Source organism: Phaseolus vulgaris, chromosome 4, assembly GCF_051622355.1.
Source record: "Phaseolus vulgaris cultivar YP4 chromosome 4, ASM5162235v1, whole genome shotgun sequence".
NCBI lineage: Eukaryota > Viridiplantae > Streptophyta > Magnoliopsida > Fabales > Fabaceae > Phaseolus > Phaseolus vulgaris.
Genome location: NC_143501.1, coordinates 33,388,167 through 33,415,468, shown reverse-complemented (window position 1 = coordinate 33,415,468; position 27,302 = coordinate 33,388,167). Strand labels below are relative to the sequence as shown.

The following is a 27,302-nucleotide window of genomic DNA, read 5'->3' as shown; positions in this document are numbered from 1 at the left end:
GGCTCTTCTAGGCTCCCATCTTCTTTGTCGGGTTTGCCTCTCTTGTGATTCTTCTAGCATTTGAAGCCTCTCAATCATTTTTCGCATATCCTTCTCTCTTTGAACCAAGCTCCTCTTAGTCTCTTCAAGCTCCACCATTAAGTTTTCCCTTTTGGGAGAAAGTGGGTTGGAAGACTCTCCGGATGACAAGTGAGCCATAATTGTGTACAAACAAAATCAAACGATTAGTTTAATTAACAATTAATTCACTCACTCACGTGTATCACTCGACTTTTAAGAAAAATGATGAAAAAGGTTAATGTTCACTAAAAAAGAAAGGTTCCCAAATTCCAAGAGCCCACATTTGCGAGAAAATTTCAAGTGAAAGAGGTCAAAACTCTTATCACTCACTCAAAAAGGACTACACAAAACTTACAAAAATTTAAAGATAAGCAAGAAAAGATTAAAGAAGTAAAGCTAAACCAAAGTTGAATCCATATGAAGTCAAAACTTTTAACAACACAAACAACAAAAGCACTTTTACGACTCAAGGGGACTTACTAAGAATTTAACTATGAAGTTTTATATTTTAGAAATTGTGAAAGCAAGAAGGATAAAATTCCACAGTTATGAAGAACAATTTGCCACACAAATAGAATCCCTAATTTTAGCAATTTAAATTTTGAAATGTGAATGCACTTAAATTTTCTTTGCTTTTATGGATTCAAAATTTCCATATTCTTTTTCATGAATATTTTTAATTCACTTTTCAATTTTCGAAAATGATTTTGGATTGAGATTCAATTCATATGAACACTTGCACTCTATATTTGAAATTAAGTCAACCACTACTCAAACAACTTATATTTTTTTTAGTTCTTCACAATTAAAATCGAATAAGCAAAATGGAATTAATACTCCTAGAACACTAAGAATATTATGGATCTAGCAAAAGGCAAAAGTAAAATTTAAATGACACTAGGAATTTAAAAGCAGAATTTAAATTACTTAATGAATAAAAAACGGAATTGTAAATGACAAAGAACTTAAAGGCTGAATTGCAATGACAAGGAATTTAAAGGTTGAATTGAAATGACAAGGAATTTAAAGGCTAAATTGAAATGACAAGGAATGTAAAGTGCAGAAAAAGAAAGACATAATTAAAATGTGGTGAAATTGTAAAGCAAAAATCAACCTAGAAAAAAATTTAAGCACAAAATAACCATGCTCTGAATACCATATAATGGGTGTTGATTTTAGGATTGCACATATTTTTAGGATTTTCACTTGGATTATGATTTTGATTAACAATGATAGGTGAAACTCAATGAAGATTGTCAATGGACACGAACTTAACCAAGTTGTTAAGTAAGTGTGAAGGTTCTCTTCAAAAGAGCAAAAGAGAAACAAAATTACTAAGATGATGATGATGATGGCGGAAAATAAAGGAAGACAAAGGAATGAAGAAACCAAATTGAAAAAGAAGATAAAATGGCGGAACAATTAAAGAGACAATGAACAAAAGAAAAGAAGAGTAATGGTGGAATTGAAGAGAAAAGAGTAAGGAGTAGAGGAAGCTTAGGGAGTCGAGAGAAATGAAGAGGGATCGTGTCACTTGGGGGAGAAAGCTCCAAGATGAGTGAGGATGGAGTCGCCACTCAGAGAAAGTATAGGAACACTCTAGACTTACTCAAGTAAAGTTTCTTTACTTCAAAATTCAATGTGTTTTACAAGAGGGAGACACCCTATTTATAGATATGAGTGCCTTGGAGAGGAAGAGAGGAATGGTAGGGGTGTAAATAACTACAAGCTTATAGAAACTAGGTCAAATGTGAGTACATGGGGGAGTCTTCTAGAATCTAGGTTAAAGGTGAGCACATGTGTGGCACTTGACTTTTCTTTGCTTTCGTAGAAGACTCCTTAAATGGAATCGAGGTTGACATTTGCCTGTTCTTCTCCCTCTAAAGTCACCTCTGGTGATTGTTGCCCCCCACAACCGCGAGCACTTACTGGTCCTCCTTCCTCCCCGTTAAGATGCATTTTCATCATCATTATTGTTGTTCTAAGAATCAGAGAACAAATTCCCCTCAACAACTGAATTCAAAGATGATTTACTATGGGCCGAATTAAAGTGATTACAAGGACAGTTGCAAAGGCCTCTGTTACTGCTTAAACTCTCCTATTCTATATTAATGCTATAAACATGCCAGTTAATCTTCATGCCTTTTGCTAGCCTTGCACTACAACTCCTAAGTAATCTTACTTGAAGCCTTGCATACTAATATTTTCCCAAGCCTTTGTGGATTTATCAATGGAAAACAGAGAAGCTACTTCAGCTAACACTTTTGAGAAGCAATCCTTATTCCACAGAGAAGTAGGAAGACCACACCTTACCCAAACTATTTTATGGCCCACTAGATACATCTTTGAGCATTGATCAATTAGTTCAAAAACACTTTCAAATTATTGTATCTTTTCCTCAATCTGTTCTCCTTCTTTTAATGTTAATAGAACCAAGTTATGCCCCACATATCTCACTTTTATCATGTACATGCCTCCCTTAATAAATTCCCCGCATACCTGATGTAATCCAAATTCAATAACATATGTGGCCTATCACACTATTTTCCATCCACGGTAAGAGTTGTTCCTTAGTTTCTATAATAGGACCTTCCATTTATCTTGAGATAAGGACCCCACTTTTTCAACAAAAGATTATTTCCTTTTCTTTTCCTTCCATATCTCCTTATATTTCTTCTCCCTTTTTTCATACTTGTGGTTTTCTTCCCTCCATGTTTGAAATGGGCTCTGATATTCTGTATCTCGGAAGATTAACATTGAGTTTCATATTACCAAATATGAATATGATCCAATTCATTCTCCAAACGACCCACATTGGACAAAAAAAAATCATAAAATCAAATCCTCTACCCCACCTCACCTGTTTAACTTGCAGGAAACGAACACTTATCCTTATTCATCTATGAAAATTCTTGATCATATCATACTCCCAAAACTATTTGAAAAATTGGAGAAAAAAAAGTTTTATGGTTACTTGAAGATTGTTGTGATCTGCGCGCCTTTCTGTGGAAATCGGATGCCATTGTGAGATTTTCTACAGTTCAAAAATATTGTAGTACAGAAAAATGTTCTCCAACATTTTCACCCAACAAATCAAAACACTCTCATGAGCATCCAAGAACCAGTCCTCAATCAACACGAAATCAATCATCGAGTTGAAAATCAAATACGAAAAGGAAGAATCCCAGTCCTCGCAGGCCCACTTGATTCGAAACTTCCTCGCCGATTCAAAACGGCTCCACAACAAAACTGCACTGAAGAACAACACATTTAACGGCTAAGCTCCTGCCACTGTTCAGAGCTCCAATTTTCTACGGTGCGAGCATAATTTAACTGCTCTACTTGACACATAAAATTTATACAATACCGTGAGAGTCAATCTTAATTGAGAATTGAATAGGCTTCTTCTACGACTACACTAAGATAATTGAACACTAGGGTAACATCAAAATTCTTCCTCCTTCATTACTGTTGAAAACTGACCTAAATAGAAGTTGTATGGGCCAACCTGGCCTTACATTGTTTCATAATCTTTCTAATAACACTTGATTAATTACATAATGTAATCTTTCATCCATTTGGGCTTAATAATTTGACGTTTGGGCCTATTATTGTTGGGCCTTGTTGTATCAATACCATTCGCCGGTTCCAGCACTTTGTCCTTAAAGTGAGTGGTTGGATTGGTTTAGGCTGAAGAGTAATTATTGGATTGGGCTTGAGGATGTGTTGGGTGTGAAGGGTGAACATTGGGCTGGCCTATTTGTGGACTGTTTTGGAACGTTATAGAATTGTTAGGAGTGAAGTCTTGGATTTGGGAATCTGTAGTGTGGTCATTACGTGGCCTTTGGTGAGTGGTTGGAATGGGTGGTTGGGGCAGAGAGTTAGGTGAGTGACTTAATGGTGGGTTTAAAAAATCTGCAGGGTTAGGTGGGGCTATTAAATGTTGGTTGGAAAGTTTTGAGTGACGTGGTGCAGAGTTAGGTGAGGGCATTAATTGCTCTTCTGAAGGGGTTTCAAAGGTGAGTGAAGTGGTTGGTCATTTGAAAGGCTTTTGGGGTTAGGCGTGGGCGTATTCAAAGATTTTGGCGAGTCCCTATCCACGTGAGAGAGTGAATGAATATCAGTGGCTACATGGGTTCCTTTGAAAGCACGGAGGAGGGATACATGAAATACCGGGTGTACTCGCGAGGTGGTTGGTAAACGGAGTTCATAGGCCATAGCGCCGATGCGGTGGAGTACTTGATAAGGCCTCGAGTAACGAGGGTCGAGCTTCGAACATGTACGATGCTCCACCGATTGCTGGCGGTGAGGTTGAAGACGTATCCATACCCAATCATCGGGGTTAAAAGAGCGTTCGAATCGGTGGCGGTTAGCTTGGTCGCACATTCGTTGACGGGCCCGACGAAGATTTTGTTTGAGGGCGTGGAGAACCAACGCATGTTGGTGCAATAAATCAGCAACGGTGGTGTCTAAGCGTGGACTGTGCAACAGATCTAGGGCAGTGGGAGGTTGTCTTTCGTACAAAGCATGGAACGGTGAGGTTCCAATGGCAGAATGGTAAGTCGTATTATGCCAAAGTTATGCTAGATGCAAATATTGGAACCAAGTGTGAGGGTGTTCGCCAGCAAAGCATCGTAGGTAATCTTCCAAACTTCGATTAAGAACTTTTGTTTGCCCATCTGTTTGCGGATGGTAAGCAAAACTGAACTTTAATGTTATGCCTTGTGCCTTGAATAGGTGTTCCCAGAAAGTGCATACAAATAGGGGATCTCGGTTTGAGACAATGGTTTTTGGCAACCCATGAAGACGAAAAATCTCCACCGAGAATCGCTTGGCAAGTTGCTGGGCATTGAACTGTTTGGGAAGTGCCAGAAAGTGAGCATACTTCGTGAGGCGATCACATATGACCCATATCACTGAGTGACCTACTGAGGCGGGTAAGTGTGTTATAAAATCCATTGATAAATCTTCCCACACTTGATTTGGTAATGAAGGGGGTTGGAGTAATCCATGGGGCTTTGTTGGCAAATACTTGTTACGCTGACATGTGGTGCATTGTTGAATGTAGTTCTTGACATCTCTAGTCCACCCCAGCCAGTAGAAGGCAGCAACAATGCGAGCGAGGGTGGGTTTAATGCCGGAATGACCCGCTGTGGGCGATTCATGTAGTTCTTGGAGGATGCAGTTTCTGAAATTGTTGGTATCTGGAAGAAACACTTGGTGACGAAAGAAAAGTAGATCATGACGGACCGAGAAGAGACTGGGTCTTTGTGTATCTTTAGTGCAAGAGTCAACTAATGTTGTTCCTTCTATGATGGAATAAAATTGTTGTAACTCTTCAAACAACAATGGTATTGGCAACGAGAGTGCAAGCAAAATTGAAGGTGGATATGTGTCTTGGCGTGAGAGAGCATCCGCAACCACATTGTTTTTACCAGGTCGGTATAGAATTTGGAAATCATATCCCTGTAACTTTGATATCCATTTTTTTTGTTCTGGAGTTTGTATTGTTTGTGACTGAAGTGTATTTAAACTTTTTTGATCTGTGATTATTTTGAAGTGTTGCCCTAACAAGTACTGACGCCATTTTTGTACTGCTTCTGTGATTGCATACATCTCTCGGACATACACTGATGAAGCTTGGAGTCTTGGACACATTTTCTTCCTAAAGAAGGATAGCGGGTGCTCCTTTTGGCTGAGTACAGCCCCCACGGCTACTGCAGACGCGTCTGTTTCCACAACAAAAGGCAAGGAAAAATCCGATAGGTGTAGTGTAGGAACTTGAGATATTTGTAATTTTAATTCTGTAAAGGCCTCCTAAGCCGAGACACTCCATGTAAATTTTTGATTATGCAACAAATCGGTGAGAGGAGCGGTGAGAGTGGCGTAATGATAAAAAACTTTCTACAAAATCTTGTGAGACCGAGAAAACCACGTAATTCCGTGAGTGAACATGGTTGCGACCAATTGTGTATGGCAATCACTTTTTCTGGATCAGGGGCTACTCCTTTAGCCGAAATGATATGACCCAAATAATTTACTTGAGAAGTGGCAAAACTGCACTTAGATAAGTTAGCAAAAAATTTCTTAGTGTGAACTTCTAAGATAATCTTTAAGTGCACAATATGTTCCTACAAATTGGGACTATAAATCAAAATATCATCAAAGAAAACAATGACAAACCACCGTAAATAAGGTTTGAAAGGTCATTCATGGCTGCCTGAAAAGTGGAGGGCGCATTAGGAAATCCGAAAGGCATGACTAAAAATTCGTAATGTCCATCAATGGTTCTAAAAGCTGATTTCTGAGTGTCTTGAGGAATAAGTCAAATTTGATGATACCCTGAGTATAAAACAATCTTAGTGAAAACAGTAGCTGAGCCTAGTTCATCGAGCAATTCATCAATGGTAGGGATGGGCAAGCGGTCACGGATGGTGGCTGCATTTAAGGCTCTGTAGTCAACACAAAAGCGCCAACTACCATTTTTTTTTATGAGGAGGACAGGGGAAGAAAAAGGGCTTGTGTTGGGTCTAATGATACCCTCTTGAAGCATCTCAGAGATGAGTTGGTTATAATTTCCTTGTGGGAGTAGGGACAACGATATGGTTTAACATTAATGGGTGGGGTATGAGGCAAAAGGGGCATGTGGTGGTCATGTGGTCTAGGTGGTGGTAAACCTTTGGGTTTTTGAAAGATTGTTTTGTTTTGTAGAAGAATGGACTGAATGGAAAAAGGAAGGGAATATAATGGAGATGATGGGTTTTGTAGGCCAGAGTCCAAGGTCACTGATGGAATAGGATTGTTGTCTATTGAAAGCAGGTGAAGGGATGCAATGGAATGAGTGGATAGTATTGAGAAAATTTGTGGTAGGTGGTTGAAGTTGGGGTAGATGGAGTGGCAGCTTGTAAGGTGGTTTGTTTGTTCTGGTGGGTGAAAACAATGTTGGGTATAGAGAAATCTACCTGAATAGGCCCTAGAGTGCACAATCATTCAATACCCAAAACTACATCTGCTCCTTCAATAGGTAATAGGTAGAAAGGAACGGTGAATGTAGAAGTTTGAAGAGAGATTTCCACTAAGGGGCATATCCCTTGGCATTGTATGAAGGCCCCGTTTCCTACCATCACTGACAAGGGGGGGCTTGGATTTACAGGCAGGTTGTGGATGGTTCCAGTAAATTTTAGAGTTTTGGGAGATGTGTTGTCTGTGAGGGCTTGGGGTGATAAATGAAAATGGATGGTGTTTGGGAATTCAGTGTTTGTGGGTGCATTCTCTACAGTTTCTAAGGTGGTGTCTGAGTCATCGAAGAGAAGTAGGAAACGAGAAGTGGTGCATCTATGCCCTGGGGTAAATTTCTCATCACAGATGTAACATAAACCAATGACACGACGTTCTTGCAACTAGGTTGGTGTGAGGCATTTAATGGGCAAGGGATGATTTATTTGATGGTTGACAGTGGATTTGTTGCTAGGCAATATGGGGAAGTTGGTGGTAGGATGGGTTGTTTAGGGGGTAAGAAAACGTTGGGGTCTAGGTTTGGAGTCACGATGTTTGTCCTCAATGAGTTTGGCTAGACCAATGGCTTGGGATACAAAATATGGGTTGAGGATGGAGAGTTCTCTGCGGATTTCAGGTTGGAGTCCCAAAATAAAGCAATTAAATATAATATCAGGGTTGAGTCCAACTACGCAGTTACATAATTTCTCAAAACGGGATTGATAATCTGTTACCGTGGTAGTTTGCTGGAGTTTGAATAATTCTGCTTGATGGTTAGTGTAGGTGGACGGTCAAAAACGTAGTTCCAAGGCTTGAGTGAAGGAAGTCCAGTCCGTGATAAGTTTGTTTTGATGCAACCATTTAAACCAGTTGAGAGCCTCTCCCTTCATGTGAAAAGCTACCATAGAAATCCTTAGTTCAGGTGGAATTTGATAAAATGCAAAATACTACTCTGCTTGGAAAAGCCAATCTAGAGGTTCAGGGCCTTCAAAAGAGGCTAATTGGAGTTTGGGTGGCCGGATATTGGGAAAGGGGTTGCTATTATATTGGGTGCTGCCAGGGGGGTGACTTGTGTTTTCATCGGGGTGTGTGGAGGGACTTTGATTCATGAGGAAGGTGAGGGTGGATTGAACAGAATCATTATGTGTCTTCATGGCTGCCTGACGGTTGTGATTATCTTCCATCTGCACCTGAATACATGACAAACGTTCTTGAATGGATTGTAGAATTTCTTCTAGGTCTTTGGTTTGGGGTTTAGGAGGAGGCATTGGGAAAGTCAATGAAAGCACCAATTGATAGACTCCTTCTACGGCTACACTAAGATAATTGAACACTAGGGTAACATCAAAATTCTTCCTCCTTCATTACTGTTGAAAACTGACCTAAATAGAAGTTGTATGGGCCAACCTGGCCTTACATTGTTTCATAATCTTTCTAATAACATCTGATTAATTACATAATGTAATCTTTAATCCATTTGGGCTTAATAATCTGACGTTTGGGCCTATTATTGTTGGGCCTTGTTGTATCAAGAACCTTGAAATCCAATAGCTTAAAACACTTTTAATTTGATTTTGGCAAAGACTTCCTACACCCAACATTTTTAAACCTGCACCCAACAAAATTTTCAAATTCTGAAAATGCCCTTTATTCCGGAAATGAAAATCTGGAATTGTAAAAAATATATTTTGGAAAAGTAGATCCAGATGAGATTATTGTGTTCTGGAAACAAAAATCAAAATTACACTATGGATAAGAAAATCTAGAATTGAAAATAATGCATTACGGAAAAGTAGATCCGGAATAGATTATTGTGTTCTGGAAAAGGAGGTCTGGAATGTATTTTTATTGTACCCCATTTTTTAAGGGCATTTTCGTCTTTTCACATGAAATTGGGTTTGGATGCAGGAAACAATTGCCTTTGATTTTCCCAACGAGTATTAGACAAGGATTTTATTGTTAACCTATGAACATTATCGAGCAAAATTATCCACTTTTTTATTCATCAGAGAACTGGAAAATATGGCTTGAACTACTCCAAAAAATGAAACAACTTAATGTAAGAATGGGTCATACCAATAGAAGAAAGATTACGAGCACAACAAGCACGAATATACAAAGCTCTAGTATTTAATTTGAAGAAAACACTTATGAACTCTTTTGGTGCTTTCCTTTTATAGAGTTATTATCATAACCCTAACCCATAATCAATATTAAGATTAAGAGATTTCAACACTTCTTATAATTCATTAAAACTCCTAACCTAGAAGTGCCATCCCTTTTCGAAATTCTAAAAAGTATTTTACAATTTTTTTATTTTATTAATTGATATATTAAACACGAGTCATTTGATTTTATGACTCACATCAAAAGTAGAATAAAGCTTCGTAGAAAAATAGTTTGCTTCTTTAATAATTTTTTTTATGGAAATTGTAATGGTGTTGGCCAAAATGGAGATAAAATCTTTTTGAATTTTATTCCCAAGATAATGATAATGAATTTGATAATTTTGAATGCACCTGACACATGATCTTGCATTATCACATCAAATTCTGCAACCATTTATATTAATCTTAATAAATTATCATTGTTATTTTGATATAATTTTTTCATTTCAAATTATATTTTGCAAGAAATTTCCTACCTATTCTAAAGAAGACTTGTCTCCAACTCTTAGTTTCAGAATCTCCTTTTGCAAGTTTTTATAATTTTTTTTATTCTTATTTAGTCTTACTTGAAATTCATTTGCAAGTATTAATGTTATTGTTATGGTAAGAAAATATTTTCATGTTGTTTAAGTTTTGCTAATATGTAAATGGTAAAACAGTTTTTCTTCATCAAAGTTTTCATCATTAGATAAATTTGGCAAATCACAATGTTCTCTTAAATCATTAACTTCATCATTTTCATTTTTAAGTTTTCACTACAACCTACAACTTTAAAGACCAAATTTATGAATAATCTCTCATGGTGGTTTTATTAACTTTTCTTCTCTTTTTTTTTTTCACTTATTGATAAACATGTTAAAAAATATTTATAAAACATAATTAATTTCTACTATTGATAAATAGTTTTAAATTAGTATTTAATTAAGTATTAAGTTTTAGTCACCAATCATCTAAATTCTAAAGCATCTAAATTCTAAAGTTGATAGTTAAACCTTGATAACTAATTAAATACTAATTATAAACTATTTATCAATAATATAAATCAATTTAGATATTAATAAGTTTTTTAATTTTTAAAATAATATTTAATTTAGTCAATATAAATTAATTATTTTTATTTTTATGTAATGATTTTGTTGTTGGGAAAGAATAATATAACTTGGAAGGTATACAAACATGTAATAAGTTTTCTGAGTCCAAAATCTGACTTCCGACATAGTAAACATAACAAAAATAATTTGATAAAAATTAATTAGCCCCAAAAGTAATTAATATTTTTTTTCTCAGCAAAATAGAAAACATATTAAACTTTTTTGAATATCATTGATAATTTTATTTAATTATGCATTTCCGTAAAAATATTATAGATATTAAAACAACTTCATCAAAAGTTTCTTTCCATAATGAGGCCTATGAAATAATGAGAGTGATGAGTACTACTTTTCAGGAGATTAATTGAGCTTTCGAGCGGAAGAAAATATTGAACGTTTCTGGACAGAAAAAGAGAAAAAAAAAATTAGATCTATTTAGTGTTCCAATGATTCAACTAAAAATCAAGAAAAAGGGCAATGTGAGAGAAGATAAAAAAAAATTATCTACATTTGGTAAGTGTTTTTGAAAATATTAAATTATAAAAATCTTAAAAAGATAAAATTTTATTTTTTTATCATTAAAAAATAAATAAATTAAAGAAGATATTTAAAGGATGCCCTAAACCTTATTCATGTAATAAAAACAGCAACAAAATAGCAACTACGAGTTTATGCTTACGTGACACCTACACTGACACTGGTTTTCAACAAATTTATGCAGCATAAATTGCATAATCCCTACTGTATAGCCTATTATGCAGCAAAACTGCATAATTGCATAAGATCCAACTTATTAAGCCACAATATCATTACATCACCAATGAGACTATTATGATTCGAGCCAAGTTGGTTCATATGCTTTGCATAGACATCATTGAAACTGTTGTGGTTGTGAGACCAATTGCAGGCAAGCACTGACAAGCTGTGCTCATATATAGAACATGATTCATCCTTAGTCCCTACTTCTTTAGCTCCACTGCAGATGTTTCTGTTTTCTTCCTATAAATTTGCTCATCAACAAGATGAATTCTTCTCTTGCATTGACCATAAAATAACAGCTGCCACATTCTTCATCTCTACACCAAGTTTTCTCCTAGAGAATTCTCACTGCAATCCTTCACAGTAGCATAAAATTCATCTTTTTTTTTCTCCAACTCCATTATATTGTTGCTTTTGCAGCTGCCTGATCTTGCTATGCAGTCCCAAAGCCTTCCCAAGAAAAGAAGAGACCCCTTTAAAGCTACTGAGTCTGCATTGCCTTCACTCATGACAGCTCACTCAAAAAACCTCTGCACTAACGCACTGCACTCCCTGTTGCTTGGATCCTTACCGGTCCATGTGCTTGAAACTGTTGTGAGCATTACGTCCTTTTGCACTATTTCTCTCCAGCAACATAACTTTCTTCTCCTTCACTGACCACATCACTCCTGCTGCCACATGCAGCAACACTACACCAACTCTATTTTGTTAGGCTTGGTGATGTTCCACTTACCTACACTCCTGCAAACTCTTTCCTCAATCTGATTTCCTATAACTCTAGCTTTCCTTGACTGCTTGTCTCAATACCTTCACAAAGTTTGTTCCTTCATTTTGTTGAACAAGGTGCTTTGATGTCTCCAAATCCAAGTAGAAAGCTTGAACATCCTGCTTATGTTTGTGTGTTGTTTAGTTGTTTGAAACTTATTAATTCACTCCTTAAGATGATCCAAACTTAATTGAATCTTTATTTTTTTGAAAAAATGAGTTTTATAAAAGGCTGTGAAATTTCAACCTGTTTTAAATATCTTGTGTGATTCTCTCTATCCTTCTTATACTCATTAAACTGTGTTAACATTGTTTTTCAAATCTGCTGGAGTAAACCCAGTTGTTTAGTTGAAACAACTGGTTGATTTTCTGGAATCAAATTTAAAACAATTTTCTATTGGATGAACAAATTTTTAAATTGATTGATTCTTCGTAGCCTTTGACTCTACCTCCAATACTTGCGAAAATATTTCATAAAAAAAATTCACCTCCCTCTTACTTAAGGCCTCAAATTCTAACCATTCTAGTACTACAACTACAGAGGAGTTCCACAAGATAGATTTCCAATTATGCATCTCCATGCTAGTTCACCACATTTTTACTGATATCATAGGACAAACTGATATGTTGTTCTATGTACCATATTATAGCTTTGTTGCCTAGCTATCTCCATCAAATAACTGTCCTAAAATTCTTCCACATTTTCGACCATTTCTTCAGAATCATCTTAAGGACTGTATACAGTTAAGGGAGGGTATAACACCCAATCAGAAAAGGAGAAATTAAAGTTTGCAATTTTTCTCTTCATCCAAGCCCACACTCGTAGTTGTGTAAGACTAAAGACTTCCTCTGCATCTACCTTCCCTTCTTTAAAGACCACACCATTCCTATGGTTCCAAATACTCTATAAGACTGCTACCCGCATCCCTTTCCAAACCCGATTCCTTTTGGCATTGAACTGGAGAACACGAACTAGAGAGAATGTTGTTTCATATCATAGTGATGCACTGCTTTAAGCCCTACCCAATTAGAGGTCATCGACCAGACCTGGAAAGCTATCATGCATTCCCCAAAAAGATGATTGATCGATTCCTCTTCCTGATTGCATAGTGGGCATAAGAGGGATGCAAGACTAATCCCTCTTCTCCGAAGGTTAGCTCTTGTCAAAATTTTACCTTTGAGAATCCTCCACGCCAAAGTTAAAGAATTGGGAATGACTTTGATATCCCAAAGGAGATCCATTTCTTGGCTACTTTCAAATGGCATTGACTTATACAAGGCACAATAAGTTGATTTTACTGTGAAGACACCTCTCTCTTTGTTAGCCCAAACAACCCTGTCATGAGATCCTCGTTGTAAAACACCAACATTAATTCAAGTCTATTTTCAGTTGTACTATTAATTCTTTTTCCTATTCGAAGGATAATCTTCTCCAACCCAAATTCCATACCCATGTCAACTCATCCCACAAGCCTACCTACTGAATATTTTTCTCTTTGTCTTATGAGATTAGGTAAAGGAAGGTTTTGGTGTCGTCGTGGAGATTCTATTTTCTCTACAATTATTTATCTCTTCCTTAAGGGGCCTAGGGTATTTTTGTTGGTTCAGTACCTAACCAGGAGTCTTCCTATAAGCGAATATATTTCCCTTCCCTCACCTTCCAAGATAATTGATAATTGAACCAACTTCTCGTATGGCCTTCTTCACAGATTTTACATAAGTCTTGCCACCACCAAGAACCACCAAGAACCACCAAGAAAGAGTTCTATTGAGATTTCTGCTTCTACCGCAAAATAAAGTATTTGGACTCAACAACCTCTCTCCACTTACCTGAAGCCTCCACTTTTAGTTTCCACACCCAGCGATTAATGCTTTGTTAAAGCTACTAACATCCTTAATACCCAAACCTCCTTCTTCTTTGGTTTGCATAAGGTTTCCTACTTTACCCAAGCTATTTTCCTTCCTTCACTACTCCATCCCTAAAAGAACATTCTTTGCAGACTCGTAATATTTTTACACAGTGATACCGGTGCCCTAAAGAGAGATAAGTAGTACAAAGAAATTGCAGTGAAAACAAATTTGATCAGACATATTCTTTCGGCAAAGGTTAGTTTCTTCCCTTTCCAAAAAAATAACTTCCTCCTTACTTTGTCGTCAACCTCCTTCGAAAACTCTCTCTTCCTCAAGTTTCCCCGTACTATCAAGCCGAGGTATTTGAATGGGACCGACATATGAGCACAATTTAGCATCTTAGCAAAGAGAATAAGTCCCTACCTAAGCTTCAACTCTTGCTGCTCTTATCCTAGTCTTGTGATAATTCACTCTTAAGTCTGCCGCTAATTCAAAGCATTTGAGGATTGCCTTAACCGTTAACATGTTTTCATTTGTATCTTGACACACCACCAAGGTATCATCCGCAAACTGAAGCATAGAGACTTCTATCTGACCTACACCTATTTTCACCCCTTTCAGCTTATTTTGTCTCACTACATTCCTTACTAAACCGGACAGACTTTCCACAACTACCAAGAAAAGAAAAGGAGCGATTGGATCCCCTTGTCTAAGACCCCTTGTTGGGATAAATTCCCTAGTAGGGCTTCCATTAACCAAAACAGAAACCGATGAAGATTCCAAGCACCCTTTAATCCAACTAACCCATTTCTCATAGAAACCTGGTCTGCTTAGCATGTAGTAAAGGAACTCCCCACCGCATTGAGTCATAAGCCTTCTCGTAGTCGACCTTTATTATAAGCCCTGACTTCTTACTCTTCCCGAGATCCTCCACCACTTTGTTGGCTAGAATAATGCTTTCTAATAATTCCTTATCCCTTAGAAAAGTGGATTAAGAACTATCTATGATTCTAGGTAAAACACTTTTCATTATGTTAGCTAGAACTTTAGAGATAATCTTGTAGATTGCGCCAACAAGAGAGATAGGTATGTATTCATCCAAATTCATTGAGTCCTTTACCTTTGGCACAAGAGCAATGAAGGAGCAGTTACAACCCCTTGGTATTCTACCCGAGCTTTCGAAATTTTGCATCGCTTGTAGAATATCTTGCTTAAGGGTTTCCCAACATCCTTTGATGAAATTAAAGTTAAGCCTATCTGGCCCAAGGCTTTTGAACAATTACACTGCCAAACTTCCTCCCCTACCTCTTCCTCTAATATCTTTGTTGTCAACATGGTGTTTTCCTCCTGTGAAAGTTCCTCAACATCCACATTCCCTAGCCAAACTTTAAAATTGGTTGGCTCTGAGAAGCGTTTTTCGAACAAGCTCCTTGCCTCATTTCTTACTACTTCAGGGTCCTCGTGCCACACTCCTTCTACCTCCACACCTATAATTTGGTTCGACAATCTCCTCCATGAGATGGTTGCATGGTAGAACTTTGTGTTAGAGTCACTTAACTTGATCCAAATGATCATGGCTTTCTGCCTTAACAAGGATTCAATTTTACTATTTATATCCTTTAGGTCACTTAGGAGTTGAACACTTTTCCTTATATCCCCCTCTCAGAGGCTTTCTTGCGCTTCCATAACATCCAATGTACCAATTTGGGCTATAAGGTGTCTCTTTGATGTAAAGATGTTCCTAAAAACTTGTGCATTCCAAGTTTACAACTTATATTTCAGCATTTTAAATTTTTCCTTGCACCTAGCCAGGCCTCTCCACCCAGCATGTACGAATTCCATTTTAATTTCACCAAGTCACCAAACCCTTTGTTTGAAAGCCAGGAATCTAAGGTTCTAAACAACTTTGGACCCTAATCTACGTTACTAGATTTCACAATTATTGCACAACGATCATAAACATGTCTCTTTTGTCTATATTATTTACATCCTGGCCTTAAATCTAGCTAGTCTTGTGAAACCATTACTTTGTCCAATCTACTCATACCATCCCATTTGGTCTAAACCACGTGAACTCGATGCCCACAAGTGGCACACCGCAAAGTTGGTTCTTTTCAATGAAATCATTCAACCCGTCTACGTCTCTTTTTTTCCTTCCATAGGTACTAACACCTTTCCCCTCATTAAGGAACCTTACAACATTGAAATCTTCAATAAAACACTAACAATAGTTTGTTTGTGCTTGTACATGTCTCAACACAGATAACTCGTGCCACAACTGTTTCTTCTCCTCTCATACACAAGAAGAGTAAACATTAATGACAACTACTTTTGAGCTTGTTTTTAAGTGTTGGTCAATCACGCCACATACCCTTCCCCAATCTCATGACTTGCACACTTGAACCCATATTTGTGCCACATAGTTAAAATACCTCCACCACCCACCACCATTTTGAGCTTCCTTGTTTATCCACTCAACTTCATTGTTGCCCCCATAAAGAAAAACACATAGCATCTGAAAAAGTATTTGCTTTTGTCTCTTGTGTACACATCATTTCCAACTCATCCTTTCTAATTAAACCTTGAACGTAGTTCTAGTTCCCCTTTCCCCCATCCCTTTGATATTTAAAGTTCCAATTAACATGAATAACCTTGTTGATTCCCTGATTCATTCCTTAGAATGCGATCCTTGACCTCCATGTTTTCTAACTCTTTAGTAATGACTTCCAGCTCTCTCCTTCAAAAGTAACTCCCAATTCCTTTCCTACTCATAGGGGATGAGAGATTCCATCTACTCCAAAACAATCTATTACAATTTAGAATGTTGGAGTTAGAGATATTATCACTTGAATTACCTGTAACCACCCTTGATTAGCGGGCTCATCTCGTCAAAAGCTTTGGTGCAGGAAGTCCATCACTGCCTACACTCCCTTCGCCTTCAAGAGGTGACCCTCCTATTCATACCGACCTCCGTTTGTCCATCTTCTCCGACGAAAGCATAGAATTTCCTATCGTCCAACTTGTCATCTCCTCCCTCAATACCTTGGTTGTAATCGTTAGCCTTTGAATTAACAGAAGTGGGCTTTACCCTGCATCACTAATCTTTAGAGTAAAATTTTGTTCGCTTGAGTGGGCCACAACTAGGCTCCCTTTTCCTGGACTGTTTCTTCCTACACCTTCATATGTTCTTCTCTCACCTCCATAAATTTTCATATTTCCAAAAATGTCCCTCTATAATATTTTAGATTACGTAATTCAGAAGTCTTTTTTGAAATTCATAATTAGCTATCGGATTACATAATCCAAAAGCCTTTTTTCAATGCATGATTTGTTTTGGATTACATAATCTGAAAGTCTTTTTTAGCTTTCGGATTATGTAATCCAGAAGTCTTTTTTCAAATGCATGTCCAGATTACATAATCCAGAAGTTACTCTATGGAGGTGACACAAAAATGATATAAATGTATTTTCACGTTTTGTATGGGATGGCAAAAGAACATATGGAGGTGTAGGAAGAAACAATCCTTTCTCCTGTTGGCTCATAATCCCTTTTGTTTGACCCCGATCACTGAGTGCAATTGAGCCTGGGCCTTGCTAAAAACACCTCCCCACCCATTAGAAGCGCAAGGCCCACCGAGACAGATTCTGCATAAAGCAGTTTTGCAGTCCCCTCTTTTACAAATGACTCAGAACATTCCCCTTTCATGATAGAGCAGGCTTTTAAAAAGTCAATGCCTGTTGTCTTCCCTACACTGTCCAAGGTTGGCAGCACCTTTCCGCTACCATGTTCAGCCTTATCTCTTGGCTTGGAGGCATGATCCATTGGTGTAGTTGGTGATCTTGCTTGCCTCTGAAGAACCCCTTGCTCATCACTATTCACTTCGAGGTCTTCAAATCTGGTTTCTTCCACGAAAGTGTCCAAGGAAGTCACGCTCTCTGAGGATTGATAAATCCTCCTTCCTGAACAAAAACACTGACCGACAACTCCTCGCTCACAACCACTGAATACTGGGTTCCATTGATTTTAAGACATTTTTGAAAATTTGAATCGCAGGTAAAATACATTCTTACTTTAAATCTGGCATATTCAGTCTCTTCATAGGACAACGTAGCTTCATCAATGGTTACGACCTCCATAGCATGGCCTGCTACCACCATATGAAAGGTTTGTTTGATCTAAAGAGAGAGAGGTATCCCCCAACACCTCAACCAAACTTGCTTTTTCCGTGGAACAATCGCGTCTGACCATTCTACAATGTCTTGAAACAGCTTTTCCAATCCACCTCTGTTTTCCTCGACCATTTTCCTTGGTTCTGTTTCATTTTCTGGGGTAAGTAGCACACAGTCATAACCCATGCATGTTCTTTTGATAAGGGGCACGGTTTCTGGGCCCCACCACTTCCCTTCCTCTATTTTGATATTCCCCTCTCCTATATCTGAGAACATTTACGTGAAGGACTAGGCTTCCAATTTTTGCCTCGTACATCTCTTTTGCTAAAAAATGAGCATTTGCTAAAAAATGAGCATTTCTTACATAAAAAAACTAACAAAACCAAAACTTTTGCTCCATGCATTCAACCTCGTTGATATAAACAACAAACTTCTTAAAAGAATTTGAACCTATAAGCTCTATAAGTTCGTAACTCCTCTTAAATGATCTCTCAGTATCAAATACTCGTATCGAATATCTATACTCGTATGATACTTGTAGGACACGGATGTTCAATTTAAAAAATATTTATCGGATTTCTAATAATTCTAGGACAGTTCTAACACAATTTAAAAAAAAAAATATATTAATTTTTGAAAAACTCAAACTCAATGTATAAATTTTTATTATGATCTCTAAAAAATAATTTGAAACATAGTTATTTACATAAATCTTTATTATCAATTTATATAATTTATAATTATGTAATATATAAATTCGTGTTTAAATACATTTTAGAGATAATAAGTATATTCATCTTCGTTGTGTCCGTACTGTACTAGTGTTTGTGTGTATAGATTAGAACATAGTATAATAGTAGGAGAAGTTGGAAAAGAAGAAATTAGTACATTCTGACTTTTGGAAGAAGACCCTTTCGCTTTTCCGAAATCCCAAAGTCATTCATAACGTCCCCTTCCCATTTAACGTTTTTGCTAACGGCAACACCTGAAGTTCTCTTGATGGCTTTGCAAGTTTTTTTTTTTTTTATCTACTGTTGCCTGCGTAAAAGTATGTGTTGCCGAATAATAGATTTTTATATACAGTGCACTAACAAAAATTATTAAATATAAATTGATTCTAGAAATTATAAATAATTAATTATTATATTAATTAAATTATATTTAAATATTAAAAAATTTTATTAATAATTAAAAATATTTTATATTATTAATAAATAGTTTCTAACTTATTATTTAATTAACTACTCAAATCTTATTACCAACTTTAGAATCTTATTAATTATACCAATTTAAAAATTATTTGTTAATAATAAAAAATAATTTAAATATTAATACATTTTTTAATTACTAAATTAATATTTAAATTAATATAATAATTTTTTTTAAATTAGTATTTATTTAATTTTTTTTAATAATAATGGTAGAGTGGGAATATTTGAATTTTTTTTAAAATCATTGATTGTTGGGATTTTAAGATTTTTTCCAATTTCATTTCATTTCATGCAAAAGTAAAAACTATTTGTTATATATTTCCTATATATAATTTTAAAATTAAATTAAATCCAGTTTAATTTAATTCATATTTGTTTTGAATAAACAGATTATTTTTCTTCATTTACCAATAAATAAATTAGTATTTCATCTTTTTTTATGAAATGTATAAATTTAGATAAAAAAAACTACAAAAGATATATAAATTTAGATTAAAAAGAACAATTTTACTCGGTGGATGCTCTGGCACTAATGTGCCATGTTTACTCTTATATGAAATCAGAATTCAAAATTTACAAATTGAGACTCTTATTCACATTGCTAATAATTTTAATATATTTTTTCCTTTTTAGTGTAATTTATTTATTGATTTATGATGTGATTGATTTCCATAATTTTCTACCTTGTAAAGTAAGTTAGAAAAATGAGAAAACAACAAACATCTATGTCAAATTGATGAATACATGACATGATATTTTTTGTTTTATATATTTGTTGTAACCTATCAACACATTGTCCACGGATGCATAGATGAATTAATATATACTCTTAAAATTAAATTAAATCGAGTTTAATTTAATTCTTAGGTGTTTTAAACAAAAATGTAATTTGTTTTTCATTCACCAATAAATAAATAAGTATTTCATATAATTTGTATGAAATAAATAATTTGAGATAAAAAAAACTGCAGACGATAAAAAGAACAATTTTATTCAATGGATGCTCTGGAGATATTCTAAATGTGTCATGTTTACTCTTAATTAGAATTCAAAATTTACAAATTGAGTATCTGATTCTCATTACTATATAATTTTAATAATATTTTCTCCTTTTAAGTCGCTTTTTAAGTTAAATTATTTATTTATTTCTGACGTGACTGATTTCCATAATTTTCTACCTTGTAAATTAAGTTAGAAGAAAAAGCAAACATCCATGTCAACATTGATGAATACATGACACGATATTTTTTTGTTTCATAAATGTGTAATTAAAAATCGAGTTTAATTGAATTCTTAGCTGTTTTAAATAAGATTTTTTTTCATCACCAATAAATAAATAAATAAGTATTTCATATATTTTTTATGAAATAAATAAATTGAGATAAAAACTGTCAAACGGTGTAATATATATATATATATATATATATTAAAAGAACAATTTTATTTAATGGATGCTCTGGACACATACTAAGTGCGTCATGTTTACTCTTATATGATAAATTAGAATTCAAAATTTAGAAAATGAGACTCTGATTCTCATTAGTATACAATTTTAATAACATTTTCTCTTTTTTTTTAAGTGAACTTAATTAATTAATTTATTTATTTCTGATGTTATTGGTTTCCATAATTTTCTACCTTGTAAAGTAAGTTAGAAAATTGAGAAAAGACTAAACATCCATGTCATGTACATATGATCATCTATTTCTTTTTTTTTATATATTTCTGTGTGTGATCTTAAACTTACATGAAATTGAGTTTAGTGTAGTTTTCTTTTGAGTGAATAGATATTTTATAGAAAATAAAAAATAGATATTTAATATATTTTGTGTTATAAATCAATCATAAAAACAATCTATCAAATTATATAAACATTAAAAAAATTATTAATTGGTCAAAATATTTTGGCCACTTGCTAAAGGTGTCACATTTACTCTTATATTAATAGTTAAGATCCAACAGTTTTGGAGAGTGATACTCTTATATTAATAGTTAAGATCCAACAGTTTTGGAGAGTGATACTCTTATATTAATAGTTAAGATCCAACATTCTTAATATTAATTTCACCTTTTTTTCTTGTTATATTCTTCTTCTTTTTTTGTAAAATTATAATTCAATGCTTTGAACTGATTATTTTTATGCGGTTGATCTCCACAGTTTTTTATTTACTTTTCAAACTAAGTTAAAGTTAGAAAACTAAGAATAAACATCCATGTCAAGAACAATAGATACATACATATGATATTCTGTTCTTTTTTTTTTATACATTTGTTAATTCACATATTGATCACTATAAAAAAATATTAAATAATAATTAAATTTAAAAATCAAAATAATTAATTAATATATTAACTAAATTAAATATTATTTTAAAGACTATTTTTTTTTATCAGCAATAAATTAATAGAATAAAAAGATACACTTAAGGGGTGTCTCAACCCTTATACAGAAGACCTTCATAATTTAAACAAACAGCAATACAAAGCAGAGTTAAGGATCACTTACCATTAGAAACCATAAACTATAAAGGCTTCCCAAACCAAAAAAATTGATTAGCACATACACCAACAAAAAACAGATTGTGAAAAAAAGAGGAGAGAAACTCCCTCCCACCCCTTTACAACAAGACAAAGCCATTAACAACTTGATTAGGATCAAAAACCCACGGTAGTCCCAGTCACAGCTGTGGCCACGCCCAGATTTTCTTGCTTCATAACTACTATACAGTGGTGCTGACCTTGAGAAGCAGAGTTCGCCATTTGATGCATCTGTTACACCTCAAGACACCTGTGATGTTTGAGATTGTTTTGGCTAAAGCAAAACACGATCCAGATACAGACGTACCTCCTTCATCCTAAATCTATTTCCTGAATAACTCAACTTCATTTAACCCCGCCAGACAGCATGCCAAAACCCAGATGAACGTAGGCTTCAGCTTCCTTGGTTCGTCGCACCTTCCATCAGAGTGATTTGATATCCATAAACAAACATGCTTAGCACATCCTAACAGCACCTAATAACAGGTCGCCCAAACCATCACAACATACGGAACTTATTTTAAAGACTATAAAATTATTCGTATCTAAAGTGTTTTTATTATTAATAAAAATTATAAATGTATATCTAAATTAGTTACAAGGTTTTAAGTACTAATATTTTATACAAATTAATTTCTAAAAGATTAATAAAAACTAATTTATATTATGAAGTAATAAGTAGTTAAAATATTAGTAGATAAGGATTAGATAATTAATAAACTATTTTATAAATTTTTATTAATAATGAAAAATACTTTAGATATGAATAATTTGTTTAGTATATAAGATGATATCTAATTTAGTCAAATAGTAACTAATTATTTTGTCTTTTAATTCTAAAATTACTTTTTATTTAATTATTTTTTAGTGAATACATTAATAAATATATATTGTTGAAATTAAATTAAATTCAGTTTAATTAAATTTTTTGTTTGTTTTAAATAAATTGAAATTTCAAAATATGTGATAATAAAATACTAAATTATATAATATTAAACTACTCTTCTTTTTATCTTTCTCTTTATTTGATATGTTTAATCACCACTCTATCAAACTACATTCTTCTATTTCTAAATTTAATTTTAATATTTTTTTAAAAAGTCAACTATTTCAAATAATTTTTTATGACAATTTAGATTGTTTGTTGTAAATCAATACTAATGATAAATATTTGTTTATTGCAAATTTTAGGTATATAAAAAATAAATATTTATTGTATGTAGTGTGTATATGGATCTAATTTAATATAAAAAACTATGTTAAAGTATTATAAAAGTAAGTTGGAAGCAGTCTACATTGCATATTAAAATAACAGTTTTCATATCTATGAATTATGTCTTATTTGTTATCATTTTTAATTTTATGAAATCGACTTTTGAGAATATAAATAAAGCCTTGGAGTTTTTTCTAAACATCACTGAATCATAAGTTTCTCCCTCGCACTATACTTTCTTGTTTACTCTCCTCTTTGTTCAGATTATTTGATATCACAAAAACTATTATAATGAGTTATTGTGTTCTCCAAACATTTTGTGTTCTTCTGCTGCTTTCTTTGCTTACCTCAGGAATTTCAGTGACATTCAACAACTCAAGTAAAAGTAGTGAACTCAAGTGCATAGAGAGGGAGAGGCAAGCACTCCTCAACTTCAAACAAGGCCTCATTGATGAGTTTGGCATGCTGTCAACTTGGACCAACCATCACAACAATACAGATTGCTGCAAATGGAAACACATTCACTGCAACAATGAAACTGGTCATGTACAACTGCTTGATCTTCATGGAAACGGTTACCATGCACAGTATTTGAGAGGTGCAATCAATGTCACTTCATTGATTAACTTGCAATATATTCAACATCTAGATCTCAGTGGATAGAAGACAACCTCGTCTCCTCTTTACCAGTGGCTACAAACTATTAGTAAGATTATTCCAAACTTAACAGAGCTGAGGCTAGTTGATTGTAATCTTTTAGATAATGATATTCAATCTTTGTTTCATTCTCGTTCTTCCAACAATTCCATTTCTCTTACCATCCTGGATCTCTCTTCTAATATGTTGACCTCGTCAACATTTCAACTCTTGTTTAACTTTAGTCTTCATCTTCAAGAGTTTTATCTTCCTCGTAATAATATTTCTTCGTCATCTTCTCTGTCCATTTTTTCCATCTCTTAAGATCCTTGACCTCTCTTATTGTAATCTAGCGTCATCAATCTTTCTAGGTAATTTTAGTTTCATCTCCAAATTGCAAGAGCTTCGTCTACAAAACAACAGTCTTATAGATGGAAGTTTCAATGTTTCATCTACTTCCACCATGAATTCTTTGTCCTCTCTTCTCCACCTTGTTCTCTCCGATAACTTGTTAAGATCATGTTCTGTATTTCACTGGCTTTCAAATTTCACTACCAATCTTCGTACCCTTCGCCTTGATTATAATTTCTTGGAAGGTCCCATTCCAGATGAATTTGGGAAAGCGATGAACTCTCTTCAATATCTTTATCTCTCGGATAACAGACTACAAGGCAATGTTCCGTCTTTCTTTGGAAGCATGTGCAAATTACAGAGATTAGACCTCTCAAATAACAAGTTTAACGGCGAATTTCCGAACTTCCTTCAAAATTCTTCATGGTGCAGCAGACATATATTTTGGGGATTGGGGCTATCTTATAACCAAATTACTGGTCAGATACCTGAGAGCATCAGACTGCTATCTGAGCTGGAGATTTGATTGTTGGAAGGAAATTCTTTAAAGGGTGATGCCACTGAATCTCATCTTTCTAATTTTTCTAAATTATATCACTTATCTTTGTCACTCAACTCGTTGTCTCTAAAATTTGACAGTAGTTGGGTTCCTCCTTTTCAATTAAGTTACTTGCATCTTGCATCTTGCCAACTAGGACCGAGTTTTCCTAGTTGGCTCCAGACTCAAAGTTCGTTAATCTTTCTGGATATATCTGATGGTGGCATTAATGATTCCGTGCCAGAATGGTTTTGGAACAAGTTGCAGAATATATACATGTTGAATATGGCTCACAATAATCTCATTGGTTCAATTCCTAATATGCAATTGAAGCTTTCCTACAGACCATCTATAAATTTAAATTCAAATAACTTTGAGGGAAAAGTTCCATTATTTTTGCTACAAGCTTCCGAACTGTTACTCTCTTCAAATAACTTTTCAGATTTATTTTCATTCTTATGTGGAAACGTCACAGCTGCAAACTTGGCCACTCTAGATTTATCAGATAATCAAATAAAGGGGAAACTTCCAGATTGTTGGAAATCTGTAGACCGATTATTGTTTCTTGATTTAACCAGCAATCAATTCTCCGGAAAGATTCCTATCTCCATAGGAACCCTTATGAAATTGGAAGCTTTGGTTTTACGAAACAATAGTTTAATGGGTGAATTGCCTTCCTCTTTGAAGAATTGCAACAATCTAATTATGATGGATGTGAGCGAGAATATGTTGTCTGGTTCAATACCATCATGGGTTGGAGAAAGCATGGAGCAATTGATAATCTTGATCATTCGAGGGAATCACTTCTCTGGAAATCTTCCCCTTCATCTATGTTATTTGAAGCGTGTTCAATTGTTTGATCTTTCAAGGAATAACTTATCAGGAAGAATTCCAACTTGCTTAAACAATTTTACTGCATTGTCTCAAAACAGCATCAACAGAACTGAAACTGAGAGTCGTGTGCATTGGTACAATAGAACTTACTTTGAAATTTACAGTATTTCTGGTTATAGTTATTATACACTTCATATAACATGGATGTGGAAAGGAGTGGAACGGAGCTTCACAAATCCCGAATTGATTCTTCATAGCATTGATCTCTCGTGTAACAATTTAACAGGTAAAATGCCAAAAGCTATTACATATATGTTGGGGTTAGTTTCTTTGAATTTATCAAGAAACAATTTGAGTGGAGAAATTCCTTCCGAGATTGGAAATTTACGTTCACTTGAATCCCTTGACATATCAAGAAATCAATTCTATGGGAGAATTCCTTCTTCTATTTCTCAAATGGATTTTCTCCAAAATTTAGACTTGTCACAAAACTCACTTTCTGGAAGAATCCCATTGGGAAGACACTTGGATACATTTGATGCCTCTAGTTTTGAAGGAAATATTGATCTTTGTGGTAAACAACTTAACAAGAGTTGTTTTGGAGATCAGATATCAGTAAAGACTCAAGAAGCAGCAGTCCATGGAGAAGATTCTGTTTTCTATGAAGCATTATACATGAGCTTGGGTCTAGGATTCTTCACAGGTTTTTTGGGCGTATTTGGGCCATTACTACTTTGGCAACCGTGGAGAATTGCTTACATGATATTCTTGAACAGACTGATAGACTATCTACTTGTAATGGTTGAACTGAACATAGCAAAGTGCCAAAGTTGGCTCAAAGACTAGCAGGGACATAATTCTAATAACTTCTTTCTTTGAATTTCATAGTATTTTTTTCTCTTCTTCAGTTAACTATGTCAGTAACTAGTTTTAATATTGAAATGGAGAATGCCTTTCTAAAATCAAACGTACATGTTGGCTTGCATGAATGTAATTGGTAGAATTTACTTATTAAGTCCTTTAACCTTGCTAATAGTAGATTCAAAAGTACTTCCATTAGTATATGTCTCTCTCTCAGCTACATAATGGTTTTCATCAATTTAATTAAACATTGATTATATCCTATTCTCCTATCCATGAATTTACTAATGGTAGTCCCTTATCCAAGAAATGGATGTTTTTGTTGGTTAAAGAAATTATAGATAGTGTGCTCTCTTTTGAGAATTTTTTTCCATCATTACTAGCTCTGTCTTATGATTTTTAGAACAAAATTTGCAGTTTATATCTATTTGCTTCAAGACTCCATTATGAGATGAAAGCTTTATATATTGCTGCTGGGAGTGCAAGACTTGAAGGGTTGAAGTTTGTAATGTAAGATATGACAAATTCTACTTTAGAGTAATGAATTACAAAATCACTGTTTGATGAAGCTTAATGATTTGATAGTGTGTATCTATTTGCAATTGTATTTTTAAACCAAGAGTATGATTTCTAAAATGTGAAGCTTTTTGCATTTCATCTTGAAAATGAGGTTTGCTAGTAGTTTGCTACATTCGGACAGCCTATCCAAATTTGTATATGTAAGCAAAATTTGAGATATCCCAATAGTTTGTACACACTACAAAAAAATCATGAAATAGAAACTAATTTTTAAATACCAAAATAATTAGTTATAAAGTAACTAAATTAGAGATAATTTAGTTTCTAAATTGGTATCTAATTAGCAACCAAGGTTTTGCTACCAAATTTAGAAACTAAATAATTGGTGGTTAAAACCTTGGTTGTTAATTAGATATCAATTTAGAAACTATTTAACAATAATAGAAACTAATTTAGAAATAATTTATTTTTTTTAATTTCTAAAATATCTCTAATTTAGTTACTATTACAATTAATTATTTTGATTTTTAAAAATTGGTTTCTATTGCATGATTAGCATCATTGAGTCTCATATTAATAACTATTTCATATACAGGAATTGCATATACATGCAGAATGACATTTTCGCCTAACCTCTTACCATACCACTGTATATAAATATTGTTAATGTTATTTTACATTCAAAATAAGAATTTTAATTTTTTTTTTATCGAGAATGAATAAGAATTTTAAAATAAATAA

The 27,302-nt window shown here is 34.3% G+C and overlaps 2 protein-coding genes and 1 long non-coding RNA gene across 3 annotated transcripts; all 3 read left to right on the top strand.

The window, feature by feature from the left end:
- The first annotated feature begins 4,227 nt into the window (after window positions 1–4,227).
- LOC137836482 (uncharacterized) lies at window positions 4,228–5,895 on the top strand. The gene is made up of 3 exons (XR_011085301.2): window positions 4,228–4,698; window positions 4,798–4,997; window positions 5,129–5,895. It is a non-coding gene; the product is annotated as an uncharacterized LOC137836482 (long non-coding RNA).
- Window positions 5,896–23,113: 17,218 nt separating this feature from the next.
- Window positions 23,114–24,335, top strand: LOC150028018 (receptor-like protein EIX2). The gene is made up of 2 exons (XM_090301009.1): window positions 23,114–23,420; window positions 23,830–24,335. The coding sequence occupies exons 1-2, from the start codon at window positions 23,114–23,116 to the stop codon at window positions 24,333–24,335; spliced, it is 813 nt and encodes a 270-aa protein (XP_090157135.1).
- LOC137838709 (receptor-like protein EIX2) lies at window positions 23,502–26,610 on the top strand. The gene has a single exon (XM_090301084.1). It carries the CDS (start codon window positions 24,624–24,626, stop codon window positions 26,025–26,027), a length of 1,404 nt encoding a protein of 467 aa, XP_090157210.1. The 5' UTR covers window positions 23,502–24,623; the 3' UTR covers window positions 26,028–26,610.
- The last annotated feature ends 692 nt before the right edge of the window (window positions 26,611–27,302 follow it).